At 37.1% G+C, this 26,425-nt stretch overlaps 2 protein-coding genes across 4 annotated transcripts in view; one reads left to right on the forward strand and one right to left on the reverse strand.

The window, feature by feature from the left end:
- IQCB1 (IQ motif containing B1) overlaps positions 1 to 11,975 on the reverse strand; it is a 64,802-nt gene extending 52,827 nt beyond the window's left edge. Inside the window, exons 1-5 of one of the 2 annotated variants that reach the window (XM_003825177.5) lie at positions 11,843 to 11,975; positions 11,268 to 11,356; positions 5,713 to 5,824; positions 5,322 to 5,484; positions 2,903 to 3,032 (exon numbers count right to left, since the gene is read on the reverse strand). In XM_003825177.5, the coding sequence (XP_003825225.1) occupies positions 2,903 to 3,032; positions 5,322 to 5,484; positions 5,713 to 5,812 (393 nt within the window). In that variant the 5' untranslated portion in view covers positions 5,813 to 5,824; positions 11,268 to 11,356; positions 11,843 to 11,975. The remainder of the gene's footprint in view (positions 1 to 2,902; positions 3,033 to 5,321; positions 5,485 to 5,712; positions 5,825 to 11,267; positions 11,357 to 11,842) is intronic. The other variant, XM_003825178.6, reaches the window with a different exon arrangement.
- Positions 11,976 to 12,042: 67 nt separating this feature from the next.
- The window catches only part of EAF2 (ELL associated factor 2), a 51,479-nt gene continuing 37,096 nt past the window's right edge, over positions 12,043 to 26,425 (forward strand). Inside the window, exons 1-2 of one of the 2 annotated variants that reach the window (XM_003825179.3) lie at positions 12,043 to 12,266; positions 21,319 to 21,413. In XM_003825179.3, the coding sequence (XP_003825227.2) occupies positions 12,161 to 12,266; positions 21,319 to 21,413 (201 nt within the window). In that variant the 5' untranslated portion in view covers positions 12,043 to 12,160. The remainder of the gene's footprint in view (positions 12,267 to 21,318; positions 21,414 to 26,425) is intronic. The other variant, XM_034957178.3, reaches the window with a different exon arrangement.

Below are 26,425 nucleotides of genomic sequence, written 5' to 3' on the forward strand. Positions count from 1 at the left end.
GTCAGTGTACTTGAAGACAGAACAATAGAAATTATCGAAACTGAAGTAAACAACAACAACAAGAAAAGGATGAAGGCAGCCTCAACAACCAGAAGTCCCAGAGTGAAGGTAGAGAGAATAGGGCAAACAAAAGTATTTGAAAAAATATTAGCTGAAAATTTTCTTAATATGAATACATTAACTCAGACACATGAAACTCAGGACCTCCAAGCAAGATAGACATCAGGAAATCTACAACAAGGGTCATCAAAGTAAAATTGCTGAAAATAAAACAAAATAAACCAAACAAAGAGAACATCTTAAAGAAGCCAAAGATAAAAAGGTGCAATATGTATAGGAGAATGACAAGAAGAATGAAGGCTGAATTTACATCAGAAACAAAAGATGCCAGAAGACAATGGAAAAAAATCTTTAAAGTGCAAAAAGGGGGAAAAAAATTGATGAAGTAGAATTATACACATGCAACAGAAATATTCCTCAAAAGTGAAGGCATCATGAAGACATTTTCAGATAACCAAAAAGCTGAGAGAATTCATTACCAGCAGAATTGCACTGTAAGATATGCTAAAGGAGGTTGTCAGGCTTAAAGGAAATGATACCAAATGAAAATTCAGATCTGTTTGAAGGAATAAAGACAACCAGACATAGTAGATATAAAAAAATCATTTTTCTTTCATTTCTTTAAATTACTGAAAAGTCAATACACTATTTAAAGTAAAAATAACACATGGTAGATTTCATAATATATGTAAAAGTAAAATACATGACAAAATAGCACAAAAGATAGAAACTGGGAACAAATTTCTTAAAAATAGCAAAATGGTAGAATTAAACCTAACCATAGCACAAATTAGATTAAGTGCAAGTAAATGATACCCTTTAAAACAACAGCTTGTCAGACTAGACGAAAAAGCAAGACCTGACAATATGCTATTTAAAACAGACTCATTTTAAGTACAAGACAGAGGTTAAAAAGTAAAGGTTGAGAAATGATGTACAATAGTCTCCCCCTTATCCATGGAAGACATATTCCAAGACCCCCAGTGGATGCCTCAAGGTGTGGATAGTACTGAACCCTATATATACTTTTTTTTTTTTAATCTGAAAACTGAGACCAGCTACTAAGTGACCAACTGGCAGGTAGCCTGTACAGTGCTGATATGCTGGTCAAGGGGTGCTTCACATCCTGGGAAGGACACTATGAGACTTCATCATGCTATGAGAACAGCATGCCATTTAAAATTTAATTGTTTATTTCTGGAATTCTCCATTTAATATTTTTGAACCACTATTGGCCATGGGTAACTGAAACCATGAAAGGTGAAACTGCAGAAAGTGTATCATGTAAACACTAATCATAAGAAAACTGGAGTGGCAATATTCGTAATAGTAAACAAAGTAGACTTCAAGATAAGGTCTATTATCAGAGATAAATATCATTTCATGTGACCTGAGTCCATGAGTAAGGTTAAAAAAAAAAAAAAAAAGACCAGTTCATAATGATAATAACTTTAATTCATCCAGAAGATATAATATTCCTAAATGTGTATGTATCTAATCACAGAGCTTTGTAATACATGAAGCAAAACCATATAGAACTAAAGACAGAATTAGACAAATCCGCAACCATAGTTGGAAATTTTAATACCCTTGCTCACTAAAAAGTAGAACTGTAGACAAGAAAAAAAAAAAGAGAATTTAGAAGACTTCAACAACTCTACTAACCAAATTGACCTAATTAACACTTATAGAACATTACATACAACTGCAGAGTTCACATTTGGGTATACAAGTAGTCCTAGCTTTTGCATGGCACCATATTAAATAAAACCTGTGCATATCAAAACCTTTGCATGGTTCTGACATGCACGAGTTTCAGTTAAGATGGAACTGTGCAAAACAAAGGTTTCTTTTTCTTTTCTTTTTTTTTTTTTTTTCAGATGGAGTTTTGCTCTTGTTGCCCAGGCTGGAGAGCAATGGCACTATCTTGGCTCACTGCAACCTCCGCCTCCTGGGTTCAAGTGATCCTCCTGCCTCAGCCTCCCAAGTAGCTGGGATTATAGGCATGTGCCACCACGCCCGGCTAATTTTGCATTTTTAGTAGAGACAGGGTTTCTCCATGTTGGTCAGGCTGGTCTCAAACTCCCAACCTCAGGTGATCCGCCCGCCTTGGCCTCCCAAACTGCTGGGATTACAGGTGTGAGCCCGGCCCACAAAAGTTTCTTTTAACGAACATTCACAAAGATAAAACATATGGGGAGGGCCATAAAACAAGTCTGAAAAAATTCCAAAGGATTGAAATGATATAGAGAATGTTATCTGACCAAAACATAATTAAATTAGAAATTGATAACAATAAAGTATCTAGTAGATCTTCAAATATTTGGAAATTAAGCAACACACTTCTAAATCCCTGGGTCAAAAAAAGAGCACATGTATAGCATCTAGCATAATGCAACCAAGAAATACTTGAAAAGACCCCTATGTTTGGGTTGAATATTTTGACTGGAGAAGATAAGAGAGATCGAATAGGAAGTTCACCTTTATTCTTCACTACTGGAGCTACTTAGAAAAGCCCTAGCCCTAGAGAACATACTTTCCTCTACTGTTAATTTAAGTAAAAAGTATGTTTAGAAAGATGTTATGGAAATAATTGTCTATGGGTGCTGCCCAACAAGTAAAGTAGCAAGGCAGATCCTTCAAAAAATCAAATGGCAAGCTTCAGTCAGCATTAAAAATTTTTCAAACATAGAGATGATTTTTGGAAGGTTGTAACTTTGAAAATGTTTAAATTCACTACTTTAATTGTACTTTCAGCCAAATATTGCACATTTAAAAAATAACAGAACAGCTTCTTAAGAATTAAACTGATTTAGCTACAAAAGACTAAATAAACACATACCTTAGCTGCATTGATAAAACATGTTTGTAATTGTCTCCCCAAAACTAGAAAATTTTCTGCAGCTGATGGAAGTAATTCATTGTAAAATTCCTCTGCATCTTCTCCTGGCTCCAAGTCCACACAGCAATGGCTGAAATAAGAGCACAAGTTCGTGTTAATTAGAAGTTTATGTTGAATGCTCAAGCTTCTAGAGACACTGTGCCTTATTGAGAATTTTTAGTATGCTTCTTTTGTTACCAAGCCAATAAAGAATTTTTGTTGAAAAATTAGTCTAACAACTTTCTAGAAAAGTAAACAGTGGTATGGACCATGCTTGTACTTAGGTCTGGGATTTATGTATCCTAAAAACCTACATATCAGCTCATTCAGCAAATAAAAGACACTTGGCTCACAATAAAGAGAAGCTAAGTTTTCAGTGAATTGGCTATAATCATTCTCAAAGCTACAGGATACCTTGAGAGTTTAATTTATGAAAAGCATTTGTGTTAACTAATACATTTTAGACACCTAATAGCTGAAAAATGCCCAAGTAGGATTTGTTTGCAAGGGATACATAAGGAAACCAAACACTAATTTCATACCAATTTTACCTTCCAATAGATCTACTTTTTGCAAAATACTAACTTGCATATTCCTTATATCAGAAGGACAAACGGCAAAACCTAACTCTAGTAGGAACACTTTACAATATACATTAGAGGAGAGAAAGTCACTTAGAGAAAAAGGTCCTCTTAAAATTGTACATAAAAGTCATTTCCTGAACATAAGTCAGAAGTCCCAATAATAAAAGGTTTTTCTGTAAACTAACATTCAAAAGAGCCTCAAACCCAAGAATGGTCTCTATGTGTGTACTCTAATGAACAAAAACTGCTGTTTGAGTCTTTTCAACAAAATGTATGGACACTAATAAGCAATAACAACTATGTATTGAGTATGTTAAAAATCTAAGTAATCAATGGCAGACTGGATAAAGAAAATGGTATATTTCTTTGGGGTGGTACATATATACCATGGAATACTATGCAGCCATAAAAAAGAACAAGATCATGTCCTTTGCAGCAACATGGATGGAGCTGAAGGCCATTAACCTAAGTGAACTAACACAAGAACAGAAAGCCAAACACTGCATATTCTCACTTATAAGTGAGAACAAACATTGAGTATGCAATTTACCTATAAAACAAACCTCCACATGTACCCCTGAACCTAAAATAAAAGTTAAAAAAAAACCTAAGTGGCTAATATTTACATGTATCACTTTTTTTTGTTGTTGTTGTTTATTTGCACCTGGGTTCCTAAAGTTAATGGGCTAATGCTCACATGTATCAGCTTTTCTTTTCTCTTTGGTTCCTAAAGTTAATTACTTAAAAGTATCTTTTTTGATTGAGAAGATTAACAAATGAAATTATGTTTATTTGTGCATTCAGAAACATGGGAATTTCTTAAGTCTTGAATTCCACCCGAGAGCCTGGCTTAATCAATATCATCATAAACTAGCATATCGAATCAAAACAAAAACATAAGGCTTTATTTACTTAAGAAAATCAATCTTGAAAATTAAAGTATGAAAAAGAATATCACATATATTTTTCAACTGTTCTTTGTAACTGTGTACTTTAAATTTGGCCTTTACCAAGTAACACAGTAGGATTAAGCAGCTTAGAAATCTAGCATCCAAGACAAACCCTTTCAGTGGGAATAGCTTATTAAATTCAAATGGCTTATTTAGGAAAAACAAAAAAAGAAGGCTAGGATCCAGTTAGTAAATACACACTTTCACTTATTAATCAGGAAGTAGCTTAGGCACTAAGAACATCTGGTTTATTTTACTACCTCCTTTAAAAAATGTTTATTTCTCTTCTATTAATTTCTAGCATGGCAGTAGATCAGTAAATTCTACTTCTAAATTTTATTGACAGTATTTGGGTTGCTTAATGAAATACACAGTTGATAGCTACGTTGATATAGTGAAATAAAATGTTTCTTTATCAGTTCTCCTATAGTACTTGCTTGCATACTTTCATTTTAGCACTGATTTCATTCTGCTTTGTATCATATACTTACATGACTGTCACCCAATCTCTATTTTAAGTTTCTCAGGTACAGAGCCAGTGCCTTAATTTCTTCACTTCTTTAAAAATTCCTTAATCAATAAAGAGTATATTAGGCACTTGGAATTCAGTGGTGAGAAAAAAAATGATCACCATCTTCATTAAGCTTGTGGAGGAAAATTTTAGACAGTCAAATAATCTGAAGTAAAATTATGAATAATAACATATAATATGAAGGAAAAGTACAAACAAAACCTACAACAGGAGGTTGCCAATGCTTGTTAGGCAGATAAATAAAAAGCAAATGTTGAAAATCAGAATCAACTACTACATCCCTCAAGAACAGCTGACTTACTGCTTTATTTTACCTTAATATCTGTGTAAGCTGGGAAATTGTAGTCCAACCACCCTGGATTCGAGAATAATCTTGACTGAGGACCAAGAGGCAATATTGAATGAGATCATAACAATATATATCTTGTTTGATTTTCTTCAACTCTGAGCTTCCTAAAGGTGTGATGTTTATTATTTCTAAGGCAAAAGGAAATAAGATATATTTATTTTTGCTTAATACATCCAGGAGCTATTTGTGTTTTTATATGTTGAATAATCACTAAAAATATATTAGAAGGAAAAATTACTGTTCTATTATAGTGTTAAGACTTCTCTGAACAAATTTAAAAGAAATGTTAAAATTGTACCAACGATGGAACCATTTTTCACTTAAAATGCTATCTAATCACAAAAAGATTTTCTTACCTTTTAACTTCAACAGTATAACAGGGACATTCTGCTCAGGGCTTTTTGCAACTTCAGCAGCTATAGATAAGATCCTTGGGTCTGTACCTGTTGGCTTCATTTCTCTTATTACCTATATTTTAACAGAATCAGAGAATAAAGGTCAAAAAGCCAGGAAATGTTCACTACCTAAATAATGTTTGAAATATAATTTCAATATAAATAAAAACAGCTTTTCTTGCCTTGTTTGAGAAGCAGAATGTAGATTTTTTCATTTCTTCCTTACAGAAAACTGGTTTTTCTAACCAGTGTAAAAGAGCTCAAGATTCCTATACCTCACATGTAACAGCTATAGCAGGTATTGTTTATTGTGCACTCACTAAGAGTCAGGAACTGTGATAGGAGCTTCACATTCTCTCTCTAATCTGCACAATAATTCTAGGATAGGAATTAACTTCCTTTAATCACACAAGAAGAACTGCAAAAAAGAGCTAACATGACAGGCCTAAGACTACTATACTTTCAAAGGTGTGCTTACAAGGTTGGCCTTTGACTGGCATCTAGAACTTAGATTTCAGGAGGGTTTCTGCCATTCTCTGATAAGAGTGGCTCCCTGTGCCTAAAACTGTTTATGAAAAACAATGTGGTTCATGCTGAATATCCGCCTTCCTTCCAGGAGTCTTAGAATTCTGGTACATGCCAGTCGAGAGTACCTATATAGAGGGTGCCTATGTGGCCATCCTCCAATAAAAATTCTGATCACTGAGTGTCTAGTTGAGCTTCCTTGGTAGACAACACTTCAAACATGTTGTCATAGCTAGTTGCTGGAGGAATTAAGCATATCCTACGTAACTCCACTGGGAGAGAACTCAGAAGTTTGGACCTGATTTCCCCCAATATGCTTTTTCCCTTTGCTGATTTTGCTTTATTTCCCTTCACTGTAATAAATCATAGCTGTAAGTACACTATATTCTGAGTCCTGTGAGCCCTCCTAGTGAAGCACTGACCTTCAACACACTAATGCTCAGAAATGTTACATAAATATAAGATAATCAAAGATTGCTTCTAAATAGTATAGTGAATAAGGCCAGGGGCAGTGGCTCACACCTATAATCCCAGCACTTTGGGAGGCCAAGGTGGGTGAATCACTTGCGGTCAGGAGTTCAAGACCAGCCTGGCCAACATGGTGAAACCCCATTTCTACTAAGAATACAAAAAATCAGCTGGGCATGGTGGCGCGTGCCTATAATCCCAGTTACTCAGGAGGCTGAGGCAGAATAGCTTGAACCTATGAGGTGGAGGTTGAGTGACCCGAGATCACATCACTGCACTCCAGCCTGAGTGACAGAGCTAGACTCTGTCTCAAAATAATAATAACAATAATAATAAATAAATAAGTAAATAGTATATTGAATAAAATCAATTCTCCTAACATTAAAAAACAAGGTCCACATCCTAATTTGTTGCTAAAACTTTCTCTATGTAAAAAAAGTTTAAGGCTGAAGAATCGCTTGAGAATTGGTGTTCAAGACTAGCCTGGTCAACAAAGCAAGACCCTGTCTCTAAAAAAAAAAGTTTTAAAGCATTTGAAGCTCAAAGATATCCTTACATAATAAAAGCGTATTTCCTTATTTATAGTAAAGCTAACATGTATCAACTGTTTAATATAAGCTAAGCACTATGTTAATATACTATACACTGTCTTGTCTAATCCTCACAACAGGGCTATGAAGTAGATAGAGCCTGTGATCATTTCCATACATACATATATACATATACATATATATGTTTTTGTCCACAGTTTCTGGCTCATAACTCCCATAGCCTTTGTTACAGTCTTGTTATGTTAGGGTGCTTTAGGCCTCAGAAAACAGAATCTATTTCTGACTTTCTCCTCTTCTCCTTTCACCTGCTCCTTCTCTCCAAAGCAGAACTCTAATCATCCCTGCCTTTCTCTGACCTATCTTGTCTAGCTGTAGGTCATAAGACCCCTGTTTCAGAATGGGTCTTGCCCTATATCCTGGAAGGAATGCTGAACAGAGAAGCCAAGAAGAATCTGACCAGACAGGCCTTGCTGGGTTTCCCCACTCAGTCTATTAGTATCAGATCATATCTTTTTTGTCCAATCACATTTCCAAAATGATTGTCCATGCTTCAGTCATGCCTATCCATTGAAATCTCCATAAAAGGCTCAAGAGGATAGGGTACAAAGAGCTACTGGATAGCTGAACATGTGGAAGTTCCTGGAGGAATTTCCTGGATATCACAGGCAGGGAGGACACGGAAGCTCTGTGCCCCTTCCCATACTTCACAGTATGCATCTCTTCATTTGTATCCTAGTATTTTTTATTTATTTATTTATTTTTTTTTTGGAGACAGGATCTCACTCCTGTTGCCCAGGCTGGAGGACAATGGTACAATTATGGCTCACTGCAGCCTAGACTTCTCAGGTTCAGGTGATTCTCCCACCTCAGCCTCCCAAGTAGCTGGGACTACACTTGCAAGCCATGACGCTCGGCTAATTTTTTGTATTTTTAGTAGAGACAGGGTTTCTCCATGTTGCCCAGGGTCTCTGTAATATCTTTATAATAAACTGGAAAACATGTTTCCCTCAGTTTTGTTAGCTCCTCTAGCAAATTAATACACCCCAAGGTGTGTATTAATAGGATTCCTCATGTGTAGCTGGTCAGTCAGAAGCACAGGTAAAACAACTTAGGGCTTGGATTGGCATCAGAAATGGGGGTCACTCTTGCAGGACTAAGCCCTAAACCTAAGGGATCTGACCCTATCTCCAAGTAGACAGTGTCAGAATTGAATTAGATGATACCCAGCTGGTGTCCGCTGCAGAATTGATTGCTTGCTTGTTGGTGGAAGAAAACTCCACAAATTTGGTCACAGAAGTCTTTTGTGTTGATTGTCATGATGTGAGAGCAAAAACTGTTTTTCCATTCATGTATCTCTTATTAGGTACAATATAAATCATTAAAAGACAGGTTTGCTGAAAATACCTTAAAGAAAGCCCAGTGCAACTCCCGGCACATAATAGTCACAAAACTTTCAAAGAGAGTGCATATAGTTATCTCATTCTTTCCAAATGGCTGCATTATGCTACATTTCCTTTTAAGAATGCAGCAAAATATATTTAAACATCACCTCTACTGAAGGTCACTCAAGCTGTATGCTATTACAAGCAACACTGCAATGAATATACACATGATCCTTTACATTTTTGCCAATCTGTTAGATGAAAATTGGTATGATTGTGTTTTAATTTGTATTTCTTTGATTATTAGGGATGTCAGGCACATTTCGTGTTCACTGGCCATTATTTCTTTTATGTGTTTTCTATTCATATCCCTTGACTATATTTCTACCGGTTTGTCTTATTCTTTTGCAGAAGCTTTTCATACATGGATAGGAATCTTTTCTCTTTTATATTGGCTGTAAAATTTTCTCCTTGTCATTTATTTTTTTAAATTTGACTATGGGGTCTTTACCATAATTTTACAATTTTTTTTTTTTTTTGAGAGAGAGTCTCACTCTGTTTACCCTGGCTGCAGTGCAGTGGTGCAATCTCAGCTCACTGCATCCTCCACCTCCTGGGTTCAAGTGATTTCATGCCTCAGCCTCCCGAGTAGCTGGGATTACAGGCGTGTGCCAACGTGCCCAGCTAATTTTTGTATTTTTAGTAGAGATGGGGTTTCACCATGTTGGCCAGGCTGGTCTTGAACTCATGACCTCAAGTGGTCTGCCCACTTCGGCCTCCCAAAGTGCTGGGATTACAGGCATGAGCCACAGCGCCCAGCCATTTTTACAATTTTTACATATGAAATATAACAATCTTTTCCTCTATGGCATCTGTCTTTTGTGTCCTGTTTAGAAAGGTCCTCTCTAACCCAAGAGGTAAAAAACATTCTCCAAATCTTCATGTTTTTTTGGTTTTGTTTTCCTTACATATCTTCTAAAGTAAGGTATTTTTGTGAATGGTGTCATATAAGAATCTAATTTTTAATGTTAAAGTTATTGATGGATTAAAAAATGCACACAGTAGTCATAAATTCATAAGGTAACTAGTTATGAATAGACATAACAGAAACAATCTGAAACGTCACATTTTCATGCACTATGTATACATACACATACACAGGGTATCTTTTTGGACTCTACTTAGTTTCTAGTAATTTAATCTGTTTGTCTATTCTTGAGCTAGTACAACATAGTTCATTTTAATATATGTTTGGAGAAAATTCACCTCAGAAGGTAAGCTTCATGAGGGCAACCTACCTATCCCTTAGAGATGATTAAATGAGTTAATACATGAAAGCAATTGGAACAATTCCTGGCACATAGTAAGAGCTCTCCAAATGGTTATTATTAAAGCCCAGTTCTACCATCATACTACATTTTAAGACCATCTTTGCTGGCTGCCTTCTTATATCTTTGGTTCACAACTATATTCCCAGTGGCTAGACTAGTACCTGGCATGTACTAGGATTTGCTAAATACAGGTTGAAAGAATGAGTAAATGCACAAACCTCAGGCATTCTGAGCCTCAATTTCTTGACTTTCTGTTTTTCTCTTGTTACAATAGAGAAAGCTCAGATTCATAGTTGGAAGCCTCTCTAACGTAAAATAGGCTCGAAACAGTTTGTGCCCTCCTGGCTACCGTAATAAAACATCACTAAATCATTATTGTCATCAACAAATATGTGCAGAGCAGTATGGTAGATGCAGGGGATGCAAAGATTCTACACAAGACATACTCTCTGCTATTGTTCTGGTTGGGAAAGAAAAGTATGTTTATGTACATGTGTACACACACACACATACAAAAAAATATACTTAAGAATATCAGATATATGTTAAATGCTAAATAGATGACACAGATAAGAATACAGGCCATAAAGTCAGAGGACTGGGCTTCTCTGAACCATTTTTCTTGCTGTAAACAAAATAGCAATTCCTACCTCCTAGAATGATTCTATTTAGAAGAGAAGGCAGCCACCAAGATGGTCTTAAAATGTAGTATAAGTGTAGAGCTGGGCCTTAAATAATAACCATTTGGAGACCTCTTATCATGCTCCAGGAATGGTTCTAATTGCTTTCATGTATTAACTCATTTAATCATTCCAACAACTCTAAGGAACAGGTACTATTATTTTTTTCCCAATTTGAACAATGAGCATACTTAAACTCTGGAGAATGTAATTAGCTGGCACAAAGTCACACTGTTAAGTATAAAGCAGGGATTCAAACTAGAGCCACCATCTGCCTTAAAGCATTTAACTACGATATGAAACAGCTTCGGCACACCTTCAAAGGGTAGGATTTACACAGACAGGTTGAAGGAGACATAACCACCTACCCCAAAATCAATAGACAAATGTGCCTAAGGCAGAAGGTGAGGGAGTGCAGTTGGATTGCATAATTACCCTGAAAAACCACCTGTTATGGAAACCATCTGTAAACTTTCTCTTGAGTGTTTCTCCTATAATTCAACACTTCTCCCATCTTTACATTAAATTCATGAAATTTGACACAAAAAGACAATTATTTATCTATTTTAAGGCTACTACCCTGTTGCCAGGCCACCGGGTCCGGCCCAGCCTTGATTCTTCGGGAATCACGTCTCCCTCGCCGCGCCTGTTACTGCCTCCACGGATCACTGTGAGGAAAATAAATGAAAAGGAAATTCAGTGCGATCCTGTTGCGGCGGATCCTAAATGTCTGCAGTTGCTATCTCCGAATCCTCTTTCTCCTCCCCACTACACATCCCCTTCTCCAGTCCTAGGACCACAAGAAACTTCCCCTGGTACAAAAAGGTCAGAAAACGATTACTGAGGTAACAGCGTCGCTTCAAGTCTAAGGACCGAGATTCTGGGGCCGCTGGGCTCCTTTACTCCAGATTCTAGACCCGGCTTTCGCGCTACCAGGCCTTGGATAAGACACTAGGCCGTGTGCCTGGACACTGCACCTCCCCAGGCCTCAGTTTCCACACCAGATCTCTACAGAGTGGGCGTGAGGGCAGGCCGATTCTCCCGTTAAGAGCTCTTACAAGCCGGCTGACTTCGTCCAGGAGCCTGGGGTCCTGGCCTCCTGGTAGGCGCCCTGGGGCCCTCTCCCTCCCCAGCCACCACCTCAGATAAGTTACCTCATCCTAGCTTCGCGTTCTTCCACTAAAGAACCTGGCTCCCACGCCGCACTACAGCGCCGCGGCCTTCCCGGGGCAGCGTGCGTCGCGACGCGGGAAGGGGCCTGGAGGCGGGACTAGGAGCCTCGGAGTCAAGGGGCGGAGCGCCCTTTGCTAATAAGCCAATCAGAACGTGAGACGCTCCCGGTGGGGCGGTGCGCGTCGAGCGCGGGGTGGAGTCTGGGTGACGGCTGGCGGGATCAAGTGCAGCTGCTTCAGGCTGAGGTGGCAGATAGTGAGCGCTGGTGGCGGAGTTAAAGTCAAAGCAGGAGAGTAATTATGAATAGCGCAGCGGGATTCTCACACCTAGACCGTCGCGAGCGGGTTCTCAAGTTAGGGGAGAGTTTCGAGAAGCAGCCGCGCTGCGCCTTCCACACTGTGCGCTGTGAGTGAGGACCATCCGGGGATAGAGGGGGAGCCTCCCGGGATGGGGGTGAAGAGGCACAAACCCCTCTGGGTTTTGTTCCCACAGTACCCCTTACACTGTTGGAGACTACGGGGCGGGGAGGGGGGAGGCAGCGCGATCCTCTATCCTGCTCGGAGTCTTAGGGGGTCGGTGGAAGAAATCGGAGTAGAGCAAATGTGGGTAAACCCTGGACAGAGAGCGTTGAGACCAGCAGACAGGAAGGGAAAGTGTGAAAAAAAGTCTGTAGAGGTGACTGTGGAGACAGACGTGACAGGTGGATGATGCAAGGGTGGACAGGAAAATAATAAGGTGACAAATGGGAAGGGACTAAGGACCGAATGCCGGGGAAGTTGAATGCCTTGAGGCTGGTGGGGCAATATTCTCTCTTTTCATCACTTTTTCTCACCTCTGGCAGATGAGGGTTCTTATTTGGTGTGTTCTTTGCAAAGGGAGAAATTCTCAACCATCCCAATGATCTGTATATCTCTTTGGACCCCAGATTTCACTCAGTTATCAAATACTGATTATCAAAGTATTCGAGGGTGTGTTATTAATTTCTTTATTTGGAAGATGCTTACCTCCCTATGACTTCTACCCTTTGGTTTTCTTTATGTCCTCTGGAACTAGTTTTAATAAATTATTCTCTTTTATGTTGTTGGAGTAGAAAAAGGAGCTCTTTTGCTTTAGCAGTTGGATGATATAGATTCCAGGAAGGAAAATATAGCATATAAGTTTTTATGTGTAAGACATTCGTTTTTTGCATAACAACTGTCATAGAATTGTAGAGCGGGAAGGAAACTTCAAGATCACTGAATTATAACTTCTCATTTTTCTGTGGTAAAACTGTAAGTATTTTTTCACTTCCTTTCCCCAGCCTTGCCCTTCCTTAATATCTCATCATTCCGCCTTTCTCAGTCATTCTGTACTCGGGTTGTTTAGAGACCTTTATGGTTTTTACTCTGAAATGTTCTGTGGTTCAATCAAAACAACTAATTAAAACATACATTCTCCCAAAAGTTTATTTAAGTTGTAGACAATTTAGTTATAGTTACTCAAAGTAAAGGTATGAAGAACCACTGGTTTTAACCCTGCAAGAATATATTTACTAAAAGGGTTGTTTTTTTTTTAAAGCAAAATTAACATCCAATTGGTAGAATAAATGGGTGAGATATTTGTGAACAGAAACTCTTCAACAGTGTCCCTTGTTTATTCTTATTTATCATATACTTTCTCATCCAGAGCTCCCCACGATGAGATAGTGCCGTGCTGGCTCTGCATTTTCTCTCTCTCTTCAGTCCCATTTTCCGGAAGTGTGATATGCGTCTTTATCTGGTTTCTCCATGCCTTTTTCTCAAATAGTATCTACTCTCTCCTTTTCTCTTCCTTCTCAGGTATGCAATAGTCTTAATATTAATTTTTCAAGTTACAAGGGCTTAAGATTATAAAAATTTGCTTAAGAATATATTTCTATATGATTTGGGTATATATTCTCTTATGTAGGGCACAAATCCCAATTTAAATGAATAAAAAATTGCCTTTGAAAATAATCTTGCAGGTCCTTCAAAGCCTTTCATTTATAAAGGTTCTGAAAATGCCAGTATCTTGAAAGTCAGAGGATCAGATGATCCAGCTACCAGAATGAAAATAAACAAAAATAAGCAAAACAACAATAATAACAATAATAAATAAACAAACATACATGTTTGAATACACACTTAGTCCTGTGGAAGACAGAACTATTAGAAAGGTTTTCAGTCCTTATTTTCTTTTATTGTTGTTGTTGAAGCAGGTGTGGTAATGGCACAGAATCATTTTAGATTTATTTAAATAAAACTGTTTATTATTCTTGAGGACAGGTTCATTTCCAATGTAATCCTCACTCTTAAGAACTCAGAGTGAGGTTTGAAAATTGTAGAATAGTATGAAGCTGATGTTCATGCAGATAAGGGGGACCTAATTTATAACCAACCCTCAAGCCAATGTCATTGGAGAGAAAGTAATATTCTGCCTTTATTTACAGGAGCAATTCTGCCTGTCTGATATAAGACTTCAGGCAAACCCGGATGTGAATCCTGGTCTCCACCACCTATATATATAATGTGACTTTGGGAACATTCTCTAAGCTCTCAACCTCAGTTTTCTTATGGCTAAAAGATAATAGTAATATTTACATTTCATGGTTTGTGTAAGGATTAAATAAGATAGCATAAACAACCTGGAACAATATTTGCCACAGGGTAGAGAATAAATAGTAGTCACCATTAATGTTGAAGAGTTATATTCATATGTGTACGAGGGGTGCTAATGAATGTAATTTAGTCAGACTTTGAAACAGCATTTATCAGAGTTTAGCAATAAAAACTATCAAAAAGATAGTCTGGCATGTGGTAGGAAGGGCATGGGATGTTCTATCAACGATAAGCTGAATGCTTAGCAACAGGTGCTTTACCGGGTAGAAGAGTTTCAATAACAGGACCTACTAGAATCAATTTTGAATTGGGAGTAGTACTAGTTTTACTATTTATATCCAGATAAGGGAATGAATTGTGAAATCCTAAGTTTGTAAATGACACCACTTTTTTGTGTCCTTAAATGATGAGCTAATGAGCAGTGTGGGTTTTGGAGTTGGTTGAATTCATTCAAATCCCGGAAAATAAACTGATGATAATAATTGTGGATCCTTATGAAAATATTGGCATTATGTGATGTTACAGTTAAAATAATCAGAAAAGCGATAAACATTGGCAGAAAAGGTATTAAATACAAAGTAGAAAATGGTTTTCTACTCTTCATGCAATATAATAAGTAATTCCATTGTAAACCTGAAAAAATTGCATAGATGAAAGAAATCCAGAGAGAATAAATAAATGGTAAAGTTGGTGGTAGGGTTTCCAAACCAAGGAGAACTGAGAAATGAACTATTTAGTCTGGAATCATAGCAACTTGGAAGAGAATATGTTTGACATTTAGAAGCATACAGAAAGTATGAACATGAGATTATTCAACAAATTCTTTAATTCTGGAACTAAACCACTTGAAACTCGGAAGTTATATACTTTTTAAAAAGTGTGTGAGGACAAAAGACAACACTGCTTGATATAATGGGTAATAAAGAGTAGAGTTTTTTAATCCTAACAGTAGAATAATTAGAAATGTAAATAGATTCAGAATAGTTTTGGCAGATTTATTAATTATGAATTCATGTTTATCATTAAGTAAAGTTAAAGATATTTTGCATACATTTGTCTCTTGCAGATAATCTCATATACTATAGGCATCTATGTAGTCTTCAGGGACCTGTGAACCCCTTGGGATTGTACAGTATTTGATATGTATGTTCATATATGTATTTTTCTGTGGAGAGGATCAATGATTGGTCTATAATTTTCATCAGGTTTTCATAGGGATGGATTTATGACTGTCTCTCATCTCCTAATACTGCTCCCCATACACATACATACAAGTTAAGATCTGTGGATGTAAGACAAACAGGCTATATAATATGAGGAGATAAATTATGTGGCTTGAGTTCCTGACTTCATCATTTATTGACTTCATTACTTTAGAGGAGTTCTCCATTAGTAAAAAGTGGGCAAAATGTTCAACCCCAAATTTTTTTGTGAAGATTAAAATTGATAGTATATTGTAAAGAAAAAAATCACTTCATAAACACTAAAACAGAGGTTATAGATTAATAGCATATAGGCTGAGCTTGACTTTAGAAGTGCTTTGTTTGGTCCACACCATTGTTGTTTTATCTTGAGTTAGTTGCAAATACCTAACATTCAGGACCTTTTATATAAAAAATCTAGATTTTCAGCTTATCTTTAAAAATCAGATGATAAGCTGGCAACATTGATCCCATATCTTCTCTTGGCAGCAGTTGGGTGGAGCAGAGTTATGAGATTGGGCTTATTCATCCTCCGTGTGACTATGATTCCCACTGGTCAGCTTGACTGCCTGGGTTACCTTGCTGGCCTCTCTAAAGCATCATTTAGCTGTAGTTAAATGACAACCATACCTTCCAGTATTTCCCTTTGTGTTACTGTGAGAAAAATATTAGAAGTCAGAGGGCCATAGTTTTATTCTGGGATGTCATTTCTAAGGTTTTAAATATTTATCATAAAAAATTCTTTATTGTAAAATATTAATAATGGATGCTGTCTATGAGAACAGAAGTATACTGGTGAAAAGTATGAAAGGAAAATGCAGTCTAACCTAAAGAGATTGAGAGTTTTGAAGTAGAGATGAATCTGAGCCACAGAAAATAATTAGAAAACAAGCATTTTACACATAATTTAACACTTTATATATACTTAAAATAAGTTTAGAAGTGATTCAGAGAAGAGTGAAGAATATGAACCTGAATGAACTACAAGATCTCTTCTGTATCCATTACATTAAAGGCACTGTGCTAGAGCCACTATGTGGAGAAATTAAAGTATGAGTACTATGCTTTAAAAAATTACAATCTAATAGGACATGTCCACGAAAAGGTAAATAATAGGTCGGGCACCGTGCCTCACGCCTGTAATCCCAGCACTTTGGGAGGCTGAGGAGGATGGATCACGAAAGTCAGCAATTCAAGACCAGCCTGTTCAAGATGGTGAAACCTTGTCTCTACTGAAAATACAAAAATTAGCCGGTCGTGGTGGCGGGCGCCCGTAATCCAGCTTCTTGGAAGGCTGAGACAGAGAATTGCTTGAACCGAAGAGGCGGAGGTTGCGGTGAGCCGAGATCGCGCCGCTGCACTCCAGCCTGGGCGACAGAGTGAGATTCCCTCAGGAAAAAAAAAAAAAAAAAAAAAAAAGCCAGGCGCGGTGGCTCACGCCTGTAATCCCAGCACTTTCGGAGGCTGAGGCGGGCGGATCACGAGGTCAGGAGTTCCAGACGAGCCTGAACAACATGGAGAAAGCCCGTTTCTACTAAAAATACAAAAATTAGCGGCCTGTGGTGGCGCGTGCCTGTAATCCCAGCCACTCAGGAGGCTGAGGCAGGAGAATCGCTTGAACCAGGGAGGCGGAGATTGTAGTGGGCCAAGATCGCGCCACTGCACCCCAGCCTGGTGACAGAGGGAGACTTCGTCTAAAAAAAAAAAAAAAGAAAGAAAAAAAAGGGCCGGGTGCGGTGGCTCACGCCTGTAATCCCAGCACTTTGGGAGGCCGAGGCAGGCAGATCATGAGGTCAGGAGATCGAGACCATCCTTGCTGACACGGTGAAACCCCGTCTCTACTAAAAGTACAAAAAATATTAGCCGGGAGTGGTGACGGGCGCCTGTGGTCCCAGCTATTCGGGAGGCTGAGGCAGGACAATGGCATGAACCCAGGAGCGGAAGTTGCAGTGAGCCGAGATCTCGCCACTGCACTCCAGCCTGGGGGACAGAGCGAGACTCCGTATCAAAAAAAGAAAAAAAAAAAAAAAGGTAAATAATATCAGGTAGGTAGTTTATGATAGGTTTTGATTAATGGTTTAGTAAATGCTACAGGAATGGAGAAGAAATTGAGATTCTGGGTAGTACGGAAAGGACTGCACCCTGAAATAGCTTCAGAGAAGAGGGAACTTTGAAATAGGATTCAAATTCTAAGAGAGCAAAAGGATAGAGAAAAGCAGAAGGGCAGACCATAAGGTGTTCCAGTAGTTTAGCTGATTGAAAACTAGCTTGTCCACAGCAAGAATGGAAGGGGATGGCTTTGAAAAATATTAAAGAAGATGTAATAATTAGATGTAAATGATGAACGACATAGAGGAATATTTAGAGTAATCCTTAGATTGATGAGCAGAACTTTGAAGGATAGTTACAATTAGAAAGTTGAGGACTACCGGGCACGGTGGCTCACGCCTGTAATCCCAGCACTTTGGGAGGCGGAGGCGGGCGTATCACCTGAGGTCAGGAGTTCAAGACCAGCCTGGCCAATTTGGTGAAACCCCGCCTCTACTAAAAATACAAAAATTAGTCGGGCTGTAGTGGCGCACGCTTGTAATCTCAGCTACTCAGGAGGCTGAGGCGGGAGAATCACTTGAACCCAGGAGGCGTACGTTACAGTGAGCCGAAATCGCGCCACTGTACTCCATCCTAGGCGGCAGAGGGAGACCCTGTCTCAAAAAAAAAAAAAAGAAAAAAAGAAAAAAGATAGAAAGAAATAGATAGTTGAGGACCAGCCAGGCGCAGTGGCTCATGCCTGTAATCCCAGCATTTTGGGAGGCTGAGGCGGGTAGAACATTTGAGGCCAGGAATTCAAGACCAGCCTGACCAATATGGTGAAACCCCGTGTTTACTAAAAATATAAAAAATAAGGCCGGGCGCGGTGGCTCACGCCTGTAATCCCAGCAGCACTTTGGGAAGTCGAGGCGGGCGGATCACGAGGTCAGGAGTTCGAGACCAGCCTGACCAACATGGTGAAACCGTCTCTACTAAAAATACAAAAATTAGCCGGATATGGTGGTGCGCGCCCGTAATCTCAGCTACTCAGGAGGCTGAGGCAGAAGAATCGCTTGAACCCGGGAGGCGGAGGTTGCAGTGAGCTGAGATCGCACCACTGCACTCCAGCCTAGGCGACAGAGAGACTCCGTCTCAAAAATAAAAAAAATAAAAAAATAAAAAAATTTCCGGGTGTGGTGGCATGTGCCTGTAATCCCAGCTACTCAGGAAACTGAGGCAGGAGAATCGCTCGAACCCGGAAGGCAGAGGTTGCAGTGAGCCGAGATCTAGCCACTGCACTCCAGCATGCAGGACAGAGTGAGACCCTGTCTCAAAAAATAATAATAATAAATAAAGTTGCGGATCAACAAAGTCCACTAGTATAGGCACCCACATAGGGCATGACGATAACTTATTTATAAATAGTGAAAGATTTTATGAGGCAATTACTTCATTTCTACTGTATATATCCATATAAAATGACTTTGGTTCTTATTTTAGATTCATAAATGGTATTTGCTAGCCCAAACTAAAGTTTTTTTTCTCTCTTTGTTGACATTGATATATCTTGGCCAACCTTTCATCTTTTTTATTCTAACTGGTTTTTGTAGTTCGTTTTTCTAGCTTTAGAAAACAGTTGCATGATCTTGGGCAAGGAACTTAATTTTTTTCCACCCTCACTTCCCTTATCTGTAAGATGGAGTATTCACTACTTTTCAGGATTGGTGTGAAGCTTCAAAGTAAAAATCATCAGGAAAAACTTTTAAAATTGATCAGCATGTAATAGCTGTTAATTATTGTTGTTTTGGTTCATATCTGTGTTCATTCTCTTAGATTTTCTGGCTTCTTCTACTTTATCTCTGTGATACTTACTCAAGTTCAGTTCTGATTTTTTTCTCCTCAATAGCACTGTCCTTTCAACAATTGACATTATTTAAAACTTATTTCCCTCAGTCCAAACCCTTTTTCAAGCATCTAAAACTTAACACCTTAATTATACCTTTCACTTTTCTCACTTTGCCACTGCTAACAAACTCCTCAACTTATTTTCAGTCTAATCTTTATCCTTTGATTCTTCAGTTATACTTTCTAGGGATATACTGTAAATCAAAACTCTTTCACATTTTCATATTGCTTATGTTATTTTTATAACTGTATCTTAAAATCTAGGAATAAGCATCAATATCTTATTCAATTTTTAATTAAAGCACCATGAAGAATAAACTATATTATAAAAATACTTTCTGTAAATTGTTTATATTCATTTGCATTTATGTTTATTTAAGGAATAGAGGAATGGATTTCATTTATTTCAGAGTTGTTATAAGAGGTAAATATGAAGTGTTAAGCATGGTGCCTGGCATGTAGTAAGTGTTCCATAAATGTCAGCTATTTTAATTGTCATCGTGAAGCAGGGACAGCCTTTGTTTATTTACAGAGCAATAATTTGATGATTATTGGAAAATTCTCCTTTCCCAAGGTTTGCTAATTATAAGTCCCTAAATTCCACTTATAAATATCCAGTACTTTGGATTTAGACTTTCTGCCTTTGGGGCCTTTTTGTTAATATGAAGATTAATCTTTTGGAACAATGGGTAATAACTGGGAGGGGCCTCTGTGGAGCTGGTAATGTTCTATTTCTTGATTTGGTTGGTGGTTACATGTGTCACTGTGTAAAAGTCAAAGCTTAATTTTTGTTCTCTTTTGCATTATACCATATTTTAATAAGGAGCTAATGTAAATATACCACAGGGAACTATATATCAGAATTATTAGTTGTTGATGTATATTCGTATGAATTAGTTTTAAATGGCTTTAATTGCTTAGAGGTTTTTAAGCTTGTTTAACATGTGAAATATCTTACTACCCTGAATTTCCTCCTAGATGATAGATTTTAATGGCGTCGTTTGAACTATGATTTAACTCAAAATTAAATTTTATTTTAAGATCTTCTAAAGTGACAGATTTGGTTAAATTATACATCATTTAGTGGTGTACATATTCATGAAAAAAACTGTTAAACTAGAAAGATTACTTTTTCTTAAGTTTCTTCATTAATATGTACTGTATTTGCTATGTATTCATTCATTTTGTTCTGATAGAATGACAGACAAGTGGTAGTAGAATGACAAACAAGTGGTAGTAGGCACCAAAGGTGCTTTAAAAAAAATTTATGAGCCAACATTCATGAACTAAGTCAGCAGCCATTAAAAATGACATAAAAAAGAAAAATTTATGGGAAAAAAGGACTGAAAATTGAAAACATTCTACCTATATCAGTTTTTTAGCAAGTTGTGAAAACACTGACATTATTTAGTTTTTAGCAGTAGAACACATTAGTCAGGTTCATCTTGATCTAAACAGGATTCTATGGAAGCATGAGTGTCAGTAATTCTGTTTTAGAGTATAGCTATTTCTTTTTTCTCAGAATTATGCATACAGAAATAAATAAACTAGATTGTATTTTGTTTGTTCATTTGTAATATGAATACTTTAAACCATTTTAATTACAAAGCTCTTGAAAAATGATTTATCATTCTGAAACATGCTCATAATTTTTATATCCAAATATCATTACATTTTATAAAAATTGGTATTTGTATCTATTTTTAGATGACTTCAAACCTGCTTCTATTGACACTTCTTCTGAAGGATACCTTGAGGTTGGTGAAGGTGAACAGGTGACCGTAACTCTGCCAAATATAGAAGTGAGTATTTCTGTATATTTAAAGTGATCACTTTTGTGGGATGCTCAGTAAATTTAAATGAAAATAATTGCACAATTTGTGTAGTGATAATTGGTTAAAGTAATTAGTAAGCACAGCAAAGCAAAAACCATATTTTAAACTACTTTAGGCAAAAAAAAATCTTAAAATACTTTAGTCCATTTAATAGTTCCAAGAACTATCATAGCAAATGATTTGAAAAAAAATTAGAGTCTAAACAAATATTTATTAAATTCCTACTATAAGCCAGATTTTAAACACTGACCTTAGGATAGTAACATATCCCTTGCCTTCTAGTCCTAATCTTTTATAGCAGACAGACACATAACATCTAGTGTTATAAGTTAGAGCATATATGAAATTCTATGTAACCACATAAGTAGAAGCAAATACTCTGCCTGGTGGAATCTTAAAAAGCTTCATAAAGCAAGCAATATTTCAGCTGAGCCTTTAAAGGACAAGTAAGATTTTATTGGGTAAACAAGGAGTAGAATAAGCAAACAGTATGTGAAAAGCTCTGATGCTGAAAGAACAAAGAGTTTGTGGAATAAGTGACTTTATGTAGTAAATCATAGTATAATGAAAAATGGGATGGGCACGGTGGCTCACCCCTGTAATCCCAGCGCTTTGGGAGGCCAAAGCGGGTGGATCACGAGGTCAAGAGTTCCAGGCCAGCTTGGCCAACATGGTGAAGCCCTGTCTCTACTAAAAACACAAAAATTAGCCAGTCATGGTAGTGGGCACCTGTAGTCCCAGCTATTTGGGAGGTTGAGGCAGGAGAATCGCTGGAACCTGAGAGGCAGAGGTTGCAGTGAGCCGAGATCACGCCACTGCACTCCAGCCTGGGCGATAGAGCGAGACTCCTCCGTCTCAAAAAAAAAAAAAAAAGAAAGAAAGAAAAAGAAAAAGAAAAATGATTGATAGCAACAGAGACTAGAAAAGTAGGTCAAGATGAAATTGTGAAGGATATTTTATGTTGTAATGTAGAATTTGGACTTTATCCCATAGGTATTAGAAAACCATTAGAAGTTTTAATACAGAGAGGTAACATGATTAGATTTAGATTTGTTAGATTAGAAAATCTCTTTCTTTTTAAAACCACTCCTCAAACTCTGGCTGAAAGTCCAATGATTAGAATTCTAATGATTAGATTGTGTTTTTGAAAGAACTTCAGCTGGAGTTTGAGGAGTGGTTTTAAAAAGGAAGAGACTGTCAGGGAGGCCCTAACCAAAAGTTTTGTCCATTAAAAAAATTTCCAGATGTATCCAAGTAACGGTACCAAATACTATTTGCATACAAATACAAGTTCTTTGTTGTATCCTCTAGTTTTCTCAGTCCTTGAGTTAGAAATTTTTGAGTATTCAGCTTAAGTTTCTTTTTCTTTTCTTTTATACTGACTTTGTCTATTCTCAGAAAAAAAATCAAGACTGTAACTTTATACTTTAATACATAAAGAAAATGCTGGATTTTTTGAGATTTTTTCTTTGTTTTGTTTAATTTTTGTAATAGGGGTGGTTTTGTGCTGGTCCATCCACATTCTCCTTTATGCATTAATGAGATGGTTTACCATGGTTATACGTATAGCAAGTAAACTCTCTATCCTCTCATCTGCTGTCTTTCTCTTATTTTTTATCAGTTAACCATTTATTGAGAGCCCACTGTTATGTCAGACTGTGTCAGTTACTGTCTCTGGAGATTTTCCTAAGGCTAATTAAATTTGTATGGGCTTTTTATTGAATATTTCTATTTGTTCTCTCTGGAACTGAAGGAAATGAAAAATCTATTTAGTATGAGATGTTGTAGATAAGTTAATCGTTGTATTACTCTTATGAAAAATTGTTCAGGTTCTAGTATCTCTAAAACAATTTGGAAATTTAATCTCCAGTAACCTGAGGCTTCTTTGCTTTATGATGTTTATTAAAGAAAAACCTGAACCAACCACTGAATTTTAAGAGTTTAAAGCCTCACATTAACAACAGGAACCATTGCGCCATCCCACTCCAGCCTGGGCAACAAGAAACTCTGTCTCAAAAAACAAACAAACAACAACAACAACAAACAGGAACCACTAGTCTATTGTCTCAGGCTATATAGTATTATTGATCAGTAATGATTGGTTTGCAGAATCACTTTAGTTGGATTTCTTTTTTGCCAAGTAGAATATTGTTTTCTCAAGTTGCCACCCTCCCATCCTCATCCCTTGCATTGCTCTTCTCCTCCAAAGAAATGAGGTTTCTTATGTTTAATAATAAACCCTTGTCATTCATTCATATCTTGCTTTAACCAAGAGTTAGCATCTTCCAGGTGTTTGGTTATGGTCTCAATTGAAATATGTCTTAAAGGAAGCACAGTTACAGGAGGCCTATGTTTTCAAGCCTGTGAATTGTAAACTTCAGAAATTGTAAAGAAATCATTTGGGAAAAAGTCACTACCACCACCACCGCCCCTTTCCACAAGCCCCCACAGATATGTCCAAAAAAGAATATGCCTCAGTATTTGTGTGTGTGTATATGCGTGGACATTCTGTGTGATAAGTCCTATTCTAGGTAGCTGCCACTGCGAATACAGAAGTAGACTAGACACAGTCAGTGTCCTGAAACATTTTATCATTTAATGGGAGAGACAGGAAATAACTGATTAAAATGTAGAAATCTAAGAACTATAAAAAGATATACATAGAATATTATAGAAACAGGAAAGAGAGGTATCTCAGCCAGGGTACAGGGAGGAGACATCAGGACACACTGAGTTTTGAAGATGAGTTAAAGTTACCTGGGTAAAGGAGAGAGGGAAGGACATTTTAGTCAGAGAAAAGAAAAAGACAAGGACTAAGATACAACAACAAAAGAAAGTTTGTTAAACATTTGAAGAACTACATATAATGCCTAGTGGCATATATGTAGTTACATATGTAGGCATATATGTAGGCTAGGTCAAAAGGGGTGCATATGAGGACAAGGAGGGTAATATTTAGATATTTAGGAATCAGATTGATAAAGGGTCTATTATATAATATAAATTAATTATAACTCATTTAAACAGTGAAAATGAAAGAGTTGGGGAGAGGGGGGAGGAGGTATGCAAGGAGAAGAGTTCTGTGCTCCTGAGATTAGTTCCGATGGTCTAACCATTGTTCTATATGTGCATTTTAGTTAATATTGTGTATTAAAGGATAAGTCTTAATGCTCAAAGTATGTTAAAAATAGATGTAGTAAATCAGTCCCTTTATGAATGTCCTTTTATTAGTTTTTAGGAAGGCCTGTCTTCTGGGGGTGACCTTTATTAGTCCATCTCTTGGAGCTAGACATCCTATACTTAGTCACTGGGATGGTAGAAGAGGGAGAAGAGGAAGGATGAAGGGAAGGGCTCTTTGCTAGTATCTCCATATCTAGACAATGGTTTTAGATGATAACCACAGGTCTATATGAGCGTTTTTACTAAAGTGCCTGTGTTCATTGTGGACAAAGTTCATTATTTTGCAACATCTAAGCTTTATGAATGGGGTGACAACTTATGATAAAAACTAGAGCTAGTGAATTAGCCAATTTGTAAATACCTTTGTTATAATTGATAGAAAAGATGCATTTTGGACATGGAATTGTTAAGCTGCCTCTGAGCAGTGTATGTCAGGACTTGTTCATTAGGTTGGCAGCAGAGGGGCAGAAGGAAGTATACAGGCAGAGATGTATGCAGATGTGTCCATGTATGTCCATATTTACATTTTGATAGCCATTGATGTATGCATCTCTTTTGGCTGCACTATAGGAGTACATTAAGTAATTCAATGGAAATATACTTTGCTAATATTTTAATGGTATAGATATGCTAATGAATTCTCTTAAAAACATTATACTTAGTGTATTCTGCTGCTGTGTGTTTCATTTTAAATTGAGCATTAAGGGAATGCAGCATTTAAATCGCAACTCTGCCAATGCTTTTATCTAGAGGCGTGTTGCCATTTTTGTCTTCTATGAAATTTTTGTCCCAAGAAAGGCAGGATCACTTTTTTTTTTTTAGCAGTTTGAGTTGGTGTAGTGTATTCTTGGTTATCAAAATACTCATATAGCTTTGGGATTTTGAATTGGTAAATATTCATGATGTGTGAAAAATCATGATACATACTGTACAATGTCAGTCCCATAAAATTGGATGTTGTGTCTACACACACACAGGATCTAGAAGAACATGTCAAACTATAAACTGCTTGTGATTGTGAATGACTTTGTTCTTTGCTTCTTGTGCTTTTCAGTTTCCTATAATGCACATATTAACTTTTAAAAAATAAGGGTTATTTTAAAAGCCCCCCCACCCCCACAAAAAAAAGAGAATGAAAGAGTTATTTAGATCGCCATCTGTCAAAAGCAAATATTGTTTCTCCTGGGTACGTAGTCCTTGAACAATCATGAATAACAATGGAAATTACATTCTCAGATAGACTTTGTGAGGGGTTTCCCCCTTCACTTAAAGAACATCTTCAAGCAGGTAGGAGGTTTGCTTTTCTTCAGTGTTCTTAATTCTGTAGGTTTTTTGTGGAAATGTAATGGTTATTAGTTTGAGGCATTTAGATTCTTCTATTGTTTATATGAACTTGCTTTCGTCATCCTGGTATAACTGCCTAGGAAGCGTAGAGTCAGACCATAAAATAGAGCTTTTATTATATTATAATTTTAAGAGTATGTTTGGTTCTTTGATAGGGTAGATTTTCTAATTCCATTTGTCTTAGGTTTCTATGGTATTACCAAATACAGAAAAATTAATAAAAACGAACACTGATAGTCTGGTTAAATAGTGGGCATTTACGAATCTCTCTTCCTTGCAAACAGTTCTCCATGATTGCTACAAAATTTCAAAGTGTTGAATTTTGAAAGAAAAAGTTTTACTTAACTTGACTGTTAAGATTTGTCATTGGTGCTGAGATTGGCATATTTTTGGCATTGACTCTTTATCTTATGGGGTGCTTCTGTGGGCTTTTACGAAATAGCCCACTGCAAACT

This window comes from Pan paniscus, chromosome 2, assembly GCF_029289425.2.
Source record: "Pan paniscus chromosome 2, NHGRI_mPanPan1-v2.0_pri, whole genome shotgun sequence".
Taxonomy (NCBI): Eukaryota; Metazoa; Chordata; class Mammalia; order Primates; family Hominidae; genus Pan; species Pan paniscus.